This window comes from Pinus tabuliformis, chromosome 9, assembly GCF_031772625.1.
Source record: "Pinus tabuliformis cultivar Carrire ecotype Pingquan chromosome 9, CPIR1, whole genome shotgun sequence".
In the NCBI taxonomy this organism is placed as follows: Eukaryota; Viridiplantae; Streptophyta; class Pinopsida; order Pinales; family Pinaceae; genus Pinus; species Pinus tabuliformis.
This window is the reverse complement of record NC_142307.1, coordinates 596,845,797-596,856,124: the sequence shown is the minus strand read 5'-3', so window position 1 is coordinate 596,856,124 and position 10,328 is coordinate 596,845,797. Positions and strand designations below refer to the sequence as shown.

Sequence of the window (10,328 nt, the reverse complement as noted above, 5' to 3'; positions counted from 1 at the left end):
GAATTTCTATCCAAAGCTAAATGGCACACACGAGAGATGGTGGAGCATAAATTTCCTCACCTCATTCATTGGAAGCATTTTAGGACTAAAAGTCTCAAAAAATGGGAGTGATTCATATTTGATAATTATATTGTTTTTCATCCACATTAATTATTATAGCATGGAAAAAGTGGAGGAATCATCTGATAGGACCATTTTTATTTGCGAGACCCAATTTGGGAAATTAGGGCCTAAAATCGTCTTGGAGCATTTTGAGGCATCAAATACTGTTTTTTAGGGGGTAAAACTTTGAAACTTTGGTGCTACACTCTTTTCTCCTAGTGTACACACAAATACCTTTCCAACAATGCAAGAATCATCTTGGTTGGAGTCCATGTGGAAAATTTATGCCACTTGCAAGTTGACCTTCTTGTTTTCACGAACATAATTCGAGGGGATTCCACGTCATCCCCATTTACTCATGGAAAATATGCTAGGCACGCGATAATGATGAATAAGACTCTAGAATAGTCCATATTGTAACTCTGGTTAAGATTTAAAGGAGTCGAACCTAACTACTACTTGGCTATTAGGTTATGTTATAAATGGGCCACTAGGAGGAAAATGGGTTCCATTCTTTTCAAGTGCATTTTGTTGCATAGACAAATAGAATAACTAAGAGGGATAGGGAGAGAGCACGCATATATTATTTTTGCATTGTGGCAACCCACAAGCCACATGCCTTCTTTGTACTTGCAACCATTTTCTATTTAGATAAAGAAAGCAAAGCTACCTCAACTTCCAACTAGGTTTTCTCCCAAAAGGGTTTCCCAAGATATATTTTGTGTTAATCACAGTTTATGAATTTTTATTTCATTGTTCTCTATTTTTTTTGTAATTATAATTAGCATGCATACACAATAATTAGTAATTTAGATATCTAAAAATGTAAAGAGAAATAAACCCTTGTGGTGTAGATTTCAGATTTTTAAGTACAATTTGTGAGATTTTTTGTGATGAATTGTTGAGTGGAATGCCCAAAAAAATTTGCAAATCACATATGAAAAAATAGGAAAGAAAAGTGGATAATGATGTAGGAAAGAAAAAGGATGAAGTGACAAAAGATGGAAAAAAAAGAAAAGAAATAGAAGCATGGTTAACAGTGAAGAAGAAAACGAAGTGAGTTATAAATAAAAGTATTTTGTGTGTGGGTTGAGAGGTATATACAATAAATACTTGAAGGAATACATCCCTAAGAAACAGTTACTGGATAATGTCATTTTATAATGATATTAGTTAGAGATTAAAAACTTTTGAACTTGTGTGTACCCGAGTCAATAATGTTCGAGGTAAAAAATCACTAATGTAAAAGATTTTTCGTCATGTGTTATTGTGGTAAGCATAAACTAAAGGAGAATCTCAGATCATTAAGAGAAAAACTATATGTGGGTAGAACCATTGATTTGATGTAGTCTACACCTAACAGAGTCATCGACCTTAGTGAGGAGGCAATTAGGTAGATTTCAAGTAAAGAAAAAGGGTCTTGTGTAGGAATAAAATGATGATTGAGGATATGAAAAAGAAAAGATAACTATGAGGAAAATTTTTGCAAGATATAGAGGACCCATGGATGTGTGTCTATGAAGAATTTTTTTCCTAGGGAGTATGATGTAGGAGCATCGACATCAAGGTTACAATTGAGTCAGGAACCCAGGAGATTGAGGATGATGAAAATGAGAGTGGTGATATAGAGTAAGAGGGATATGCATGCAAATTTTGATGGAAGAATGATTGATGAAGCATGTATGAGAATAAGTTTTCTAGAGAACTAGTGGATATAACGACTGACAACCCATTTATTCTAGTAGATGGTGATTCTTTCATATGTACTTCAACTAATATTTATGTAGGTACAAGATGATAGCAGAGAAGATCAAGAAGGAAGAAGACCAAATAACTATTAAAGATGAAGAAAAAGGACAACAAAGGCAAATAATGATAAAGGACTAATTTAATGAAGAATGCTCGTTAAAGAGGAGAGATAAAAAAATAGTACCTATTTGTAATTTTTAATGGATGATGTTATGAATATTCTAATAGTGTATGCATATTATAGAAAGTCTATGTAAGAGAAAGTGGTCCAGGGTAGGGTAGTCCTAGCTACTCAAGTGGAAATTATGCTTTTAGAAAATTTGCAAATTAGTATATGAAGTGGAAAAATTAATTGTCTGTGAAGGGGAAAGAACTTGCAGACTTTTTTGGTAGGTAGTAACCACAACTAAGTCTCCTACTTGTTAAAGTGTTGAAAGGCACATAAATAAGGGTGGGAAGTTACTCTTGGTAAGTATATATATTTACATCTTGGTCCTATCTATCTTTTATAAAAATACTTGATGGTAAATATGCCATTTATGTGAGTATGAGCTATTTTCAAAGAATTTAATTTTAGATGGTTTTCCTATGAAGCTTAATAATGAAAATTTATTCCACAAATATCTAAAAATCATGGCATAAATATTGCAACTACATTTAGAATGGGAAAAAATATGAGGCAATTATCCACATGGCATTTTATTGTAAAAAGGCTACAATAAGACCTTCAATTTATGGTCCAATTAAATGTTTGGAAAATAATTTCTTCAATAATATTGAAAGATAAATATTCCTTTTTAAAAGTTAAATATTATAATTTGCATTGGTCAATGCTAGACTAATAGTGATCAACAACAAATTGATTGATAGAGTCCTACCTTGAGGTGGAGAAAATCTAGCAAATATAGAGATGAATATTGTTGAAAAAATCATAGATGAAATAATGGATAGATCATAGGAGATAGTTAGGGAGATATTATTGGATATATTTAAGGAAATAATTAAAACTAATTAGCTATTTATGATGCATTTTTTATGGTCACATATATTTATAAATATAAATTCCCTTAACAGAGAACCACATCATGCTCTTGATATCCCTTACTTTTTGAGGGTGTGTCTTTTTGTGTCTCTTGCCTAGTTACATCAATCACAAATCTCCTAATTTCTCTATATGTAGAAGGAAAGAAAATAAATAAATAATATTGAGTAATATATGATGATCATGACCCTAATGATGAAGAAGAACATCCATTAATACCTATATGGTTTACCCAACCTTAAGAAGGTATTCTTTAACATTTTATTTTTATAATAAAAAAGAAGTGTGAGAAGAATTCCAAAATAAACATAGTTTTATTGATTTAAAAGATGAAGAAGATTAGTAGTGTGACAAATATTTTGAAGATTAGATTGACTGTGAGTGTGAAATGGAAAATTGAAGAAAAAATGTTTTTCATCTTCAACCCTCTTAGGATCCCATAGGTGAAGCCCATTCATCCTATGGGATTTTCGGAATTGGAGGATGTTCAGTTTTGTTATTATCTTGGCAATGTTCATTTTCTTCTTAACACTAGTCAATATAGAAAGACAATTTTGGTTTTTTAGATTGGGGTTAATCACCTCCGTATAATATCTTAGTTTTCTTTTTCCTTCGAGCTCCTCGTTGTCCCATAATTTCTCCTTAAATTTGGAAGTAACAATATTTTTAATATTGCATGGGTTCTGCAAGATGATCTCTTCCTTTATTTCCCAATGACCCAACCATGATTAGGCATCCTTATGCATCCTTATGCCTCCCCAGTTTGAGTAGACGGTGGGGGTTTTGGGTAGAGCTAGAAGCAATTTTAGGAACCTCTTCGCATTGATCTTGTATAATTTCTTCTTATACATAAGACTCCTGGTAAATTGTCCTTTCAATGGGGTAAGGCTTGCAGGTGGACATGGTAGGGAGTATTTCCTTTAATCTTAAGGTTCTAGGGTATAAACTACTTTTGGATTTCTTCAGTCTTCCTCCAAAAGTTTTTGGATATACATCCATGTAAAATACCAAGAACAACTAGAGTTTTAAAAAAATCTTTTTTAATCTTAAATCCTAATATTTATATATTTATAATAATTTTTAAGTTTATACCCATCCATATATATATATATGGAGTTTGCTTTACTACTATATTTTGGACTTTTAGGTGCCCGAATCCTGTGGAAACAATTGAGGTGAAATCTTGATTTGTGTTATTTAAACTGGTTTTATTTACTATATATGGATTCAGCACCCTGAAAAGCTCCTAGTGCACTTTGATTGTGCAGAAGTTACCTATCAAGCTTGTGATTTCAATAAATTCCTATGGAATTTAAGAGAAATTAGATCCAAAAAACCCACCTGAAAAAACATCCAAAAAACCTCACTAAAAACAACTCTAATGAAGAGTATTATTATTTTCTACTATGATTTTATTAGAGTAGAATACAAAGGTTAATAAATAGGTGAAAAATGGAAAATACTTAGTATAATAGTTGAAATTTTTATTAATAGTTATATGTCAATTTAGTTTAAAATGTATGTATAAAAATGTAAAAATTTCATTAATAATTTTGTAGAAATATGATTAAATTAATGAACTCCACATTAACACATTTATATTATTAATTATTTTATGATTTAAAAAAAAAAAAAAAAAAATTCACCAATTCCCAATATGTTTTAGAATGTAAATTTTGTTATCTTTAAAATATTTTAATTTAATTATATTTTTTAGTTTTTAAAATTAAAATTTTAAAAAACAAATATTAATGTTTCTATTGGTGACAAGGTGTTTTTTTAAGGCATTGGATGGTGTAAAGGTTCCTAGTTGGAAACTTTATGGGTAAAAATCTAACCATGCTAAGGGATCAAATGCAGAAATGAGTGTTTGGGATTAGAAATTTATTTATTTATTTCTATTTTATTTTTTAATATTATTATATAAATTGATAATTAATCTAGTTTTCAACCAAATGTATATTGAATAGGTCAATTGTAACAAATAATATTATATAAATTAATTATTCTTACATAATATTATTATATAAATTGATAAATAATTTATAATATCGATATAAAATATTTAATTATTACATAATAGATGGTTTCTAACTAAATATTAAATAATTTAACAAACATCTCTTTATCACTTATCTTAAATAATTTTTTTTTCCTCAATAATGATTTCACCAACGGCTAATTTTACACAATTAACCCTAAACAATGATGCATCCATGTTATCTGAACGATGATGCATCTCTACTATTTATTTATTCTTTGAGATCAATTGATTTCTCAAGAATGAACCACATTAGTTTCTACATTATGAATAACAAAAATATAAAATCCTCAATAATAACTACTCAAACCAAATTAAATATACTAATCATCTGAAAACTCACATAACTTAATAAACTATATATAAATATATAATATTTTAATTTAAATAAATATTATACTCGCGTGACTTAATAAACTATACATATAAATATATAGTATTGCAATTTAATTAAATATTATTAATATTTATAAAAAAAAATTGGGTTACACATTTGGAAAAAAAGTCACGTAACAAAATTATTAAAAATTTAAAAATTAAATATTGATATTACTTTTTTATTTGTTTTAAATTGTTATTATTAAAGATTTATTTTCAAATTTTATATAAAGTAGGCTATACCTTTATTACATTTATAAGATGAAAATCTATAAATTCTAATTCCATATTTATGGAAAGGATTGAAGGATATTTAACCAGCAATGACGTCTGATGACTGTGTATCCCATTGTTGATTTTACTAATATACTAATCCTCTGTATGTTTATATTTATATATGATTTATAATAAGTCAAGTCAGCTTGCATTTTCAATAATGAAAAATGACTGCCTAACCAGGGCCGTATGTCGTTGCAAGTTCGTGTTTATATATGATTGTCTCTAGCCCCTTCAGACCCGCGATTCTTCTGTTGCGAAGCCAAAAAATTGGCAATGGCTGCTATTATCACTGAAGTGGCGGCCAATACGGTCAGTAGCGCTATTTCTGCACTCATCCGACAAATGGACGATGTTATTCAGTTGGATGAGAACCGTCAACTTCTAGAAGGGCAGTTAAATCGAATGAAGACTCTCTTACTCGATGTTAGAGATCAATTTCAAGATCGGCAAACGACGCCCCCTCAATCTCTGCAAAATTGTCTGCTAAGGATGCAAGACGCAGTTGGAAGAGCAAGAGAGTTGATCGATTGCTCTCGAAGGCGGCAGCGGTGTATCAGTCGCCTCCTTTGCAAGCCTAAACTTTCTACAGAAATCCGAAAGTGGAAGACAACATTTGATGAGCTCTTTCACAATCTTCAGACCGACTTCTCTGTGTTTCACAGTGCTCAACAGATTGCGTCCGCGGCGCCACAACAGGCGAATCTACTGCTTCAAGACGAACCAGACACCGGACTGGTAGGGTTGGAAATTAGATCTGCTGAAATACGACTTGAGAGGTGGCTTACAGAGGCCCGCCGCGATCGGATATTTGCTGTATATGGGATGGGTGGGGTTGGCAAAACAGCTTTGCTAAAAAAGGTCTACAACACCTGCAAGGTAAGTGGTGTTTTTAATCATGTGATTTGGGTTGCAGTTGCCCAATTTTCCATTCTGGAGTTGCAGAGTCGTATGGCTTCTGCAATCAATTTAGACCTCAGTGCCTATTCTTATAATGATGTTGATTCGCGGAAGATGAAGCTGTCGGCACATCTGAGGACGAAGAAGTTTTTCCTAATTTTAGACGATTTGTGGAGCGCAGTCACTCTCAAAGAATTGGGCGTGGAAATTGGCGAGAACAAAGGGAGCAAAGTTGTATTCTCTACTCGAAATAGAGATCTGATTCCAGAAATGAATGCAGACCAGTCCATGCAAATACAGCCACTGCCAAGAGAGGAAGCCTGGGAATTGTTTTGCAAAGTAGCTTTCAAAGACGGGCATGTGCCTGACGAGATAGAGCATATTGCTAGAGTCGTGGCGGAGGAGTGTAAAGGGTTGCCCTTGGCTATAAATGTCATAGCGTCAACAATGATTGGCAACCGTGCTGTAAATGAGTGGAACCTTGCTTTAAGGCAGATTCAGACTGTGGATTCAAATTTTCCAATTACTCATCCTCGACTTGATCGAGATTTGTATGAGCGATTGAGATGGAGCTACGATAGTTTACCCCATGCTCATTTGAAAACCTGTTTTCTGAATTGTCTGATGGCTCCGGAGGACTGGTACATTCCGGTGCACATGATATCGCAAATCTGGATCGCAGAAGGTATAATAAAGAGCAAAGATGTGGACTCCTTAATGGATACTGCGCACAGCTACGTAAAGTTACTTGCCGATCGTTCCTTATTCCAATTGAGAGCAGTTGGTGGATCCAGTTATTGGAGCGTTACGTTTGGCGTTCACGATGTTGTGCGGGACATGGCAATTTATGTGGGAGAGAAAGAGGAGAATTTTGTATCCAGGGCAGGTCAACATTGCCCCGACATCGACGCCCTTTTCCCCGACATCGAGACACGCCATAATTGCAGGAGGCTCTCCCTTGTTGCTAGCAATATTACGTCTCTAGCAAACAAGGAATTGAGATGTCCAAAATTGGTCAGCCTATCTCTAGCATGCAACCTTGGATTAAAGGAGATTCCGGAAGCATTTTTGCTTGACCTCGTCTTTCTGAGGGTGTTATGTTTAAGTAGCACGGGGCTACAATTATTGCCAAAATCATTGTGGCAATTGAAACAACTTGAATATTTTGATCTGAAATATATTCAAATTGAATATGTGCATTCAGGCATTGGCAATCTTTCAAACCTTCAGTTTTTACATCTCAGTGGTTGTAAGAGGTTAAAATCATTGCCATGTGAAATGAGAGATCTCAAAAATCTCAAATTTCTGGATCTCAGCGGATGTCATAATTTAGAATCATTGCCATCTGAAATCGCAGACCTCAAAGAGCTCAAATATCTGAATCTCAAGGGCTGTCGTAAGTTACAGGTGATTCCTCCTGAGATGAGACTGCTTACAAATTGTGAAATTCTGCGGTAGAGAAGAGGGACAGGTGATTCCTCGTGAGAGTAAATTGCTCTCAAATTTTCGCGTTCATGTTTGTACTGGAAATTTTAATATAAAAAGGATGTGATCGTAATTTTTTTGTTAATAAAATTTTATTGTGCAAAATACATTTTTTATATAAATAAATACATTTTCAATTATATTTTTATAATTTATAAGATTTATCTTTATTCTTAATTTAATTGATTTAATAATAAAAAATATGTATTTGTTAATAACATTATAAAATCAATTTTTTTATGAACGGTAGTTTAATGAGACTGTTTTTTATTAGTTTTTTTTCTCTGATAGTAACAAAAATTTCAGTTATGTTTTGAGAAAATCTGACAAGGATTTTTGTAAATTTAAGTTATAATGGTTAAATTTCAATTTTTTAGATTTTTTAGGTGATTTTGATGGTGCTGAATCCATTTCCACCATTAGTTTTTTTTGCCCTGGAAGTAATGGAAATTTCGGTTATATTTTGAGAGAATCTGACCAGGATTTTTGTAAATCTAAATTATAGTGGGTAAACTTCAATTTTTTAGATTTTTAAGTGATTTTGATGGTGCTGAATCTATTTCCACCATTAAAAACAAAATTCAAACACTGCTTCTAAAAACATTTTAAAATTCAAACGACTCCCTTTAAGATTATTGGAAAGATAAAATGATGTGCAATTATTGACATGTCTCCTCTAAAGAACACAGATGTAGAGACTTTAATGGATAATGCTCACAACTATGTAAAGCTAGTTGCAGATTGCTCCTTATTGCACGTGACATGGAAAATTGTGTATCCATGGCAGGTCAACATTGCCGAGACAACGACGCCCTTTTCCCGCACATCGACATTTGAGGTAATTGCAAGAGGCTCTCCCTTTATAGTAGTGACGTCTCTGCTACCAAAATAATTGAGATATCCAAAACTGGTTAATGTAGGACACGATTTTGACTTGGAAGTGATTCCGAAGTATTTTTCCTTAACCTCCTGTCTCATAGGGTGTTAGATCTAGGTAACACGGGCTACAATTATTTTCAGAATCATTGTGGCAAATAAAGCAACTTGAATTTCTGTGTGTGAATTACACTGAAATTGTAGATGTGCATTGAGGCATTCGCAATCTTTAAAACCTTCGATTTTTACATGTCAAGGGATGTATAAACTTACCATCTTGGCAATGTGAAATGAGATCTCTAAAAATTCTCAATTTTCTGAATCTCGGGAGATGTCATCATTTAAAAAAAGCATTGCCACGTGGAATCGTAGAAATCAATGATTTCAAATATCTGGATCTTAGGATCAGTCGGAGGTGATTCCCCTTAAAAGTATATTGCTCTCAAATTGTCAAATTCTACATTAAAGAAGAGGAGTCTTCGTGTAGAATGAAATTTTAATTTAAGAGGCTATGATCATAATTTTTATTAATAAAATTTTATTATGCAAAATATATATTCAAATTAACATTCTGTTTGATGCCAATAAAATAAATTAAGTGAGTATTTTAATATTATATTATTTTCTTATAATATATATATATATATATATATAATATTATTTTATTTTATTTTATTTTATGGATATTATTTTTATGTTAATTTTAAATATTATTAATTATACGTAAGTTATTATATATTAAAGTAATAATCTTAAAATAATTATAATTGTCAAATCCTCATGAATCAAGTTAAAAACTTAAAGCCTAGAGTAGTGAGAGGGTGTTATAAGTAAAATATGAGAGAATTGAACATATTGGTTTATAAAATGATTTTATTAATTATTTGTGTGATTTATTTTGTTTTTGATATTGTCTTTTTTAAAGACAATTTAAATAAAAAATGATTTCATTAAACATATAGAAAATGATGAGATTGAATTTACAAAAGTAGATGAGATTGAATTTACACAAGTAAATTTAATGTTTTTTTCAAAACGACCATTAAGAAAAAAAAAGATATTAGTGTAATTAATATTTATGTTAATTATATTACGATTTAGATATATTTTACTAATCTTAATAATAAATTAAAACAAAGAAGTACATACCATCTTTCCTTCTCCCCTTTAATAAATATAAGAAGATATGTTTTTATTTATTGAATACAAGGTTCATCTCTTGTCACAAGTGGGATTCTTTTCCTATTCATTTTATTTATATCTTTGATATCTTTATCACTTTAGTGATTCTATAAGGTTGTGAGCTTTGGGTTGTAGTTATTCTAGGGAAATTTTGGTAGCCTCAATGGTTAGTTTAATTGTTAGATTCTCTTACGCTAAAGTTCAATAAGGCTTTAAGAAATTGAATCTCATTAAGTTTTTTGGGGTTACATGTCAAATGTACAAAGTTGAGTCAAACATTATATATATATAGATATA

The 10,328-nt window shown here is 31.5% G+C and overlaps 1 protein-coding gene across 1 annotated transcript; it reads left to right on the top strand.

Annotated features, from left to right (window-relative positions):
• The first annotated feature begins 5,864 nt into the window (after positions 1-5,864).
• On the top strand, positions 5,865-7,946 carry LOC149149976 (disease resistance protein UNI-like). Its single transcript, XM_089442646.1, has one exon. The coding sequence runs from the start codon at positions 5,865-5,867 to the stop codon at positions 7,944-7,946; it is 2,082 nt and encodes a 693-aa protein (XP_089298772.1).
• The last annotated feature ends 2,382 nt before the right edge of the window (positions 7,947-10,328 follow it).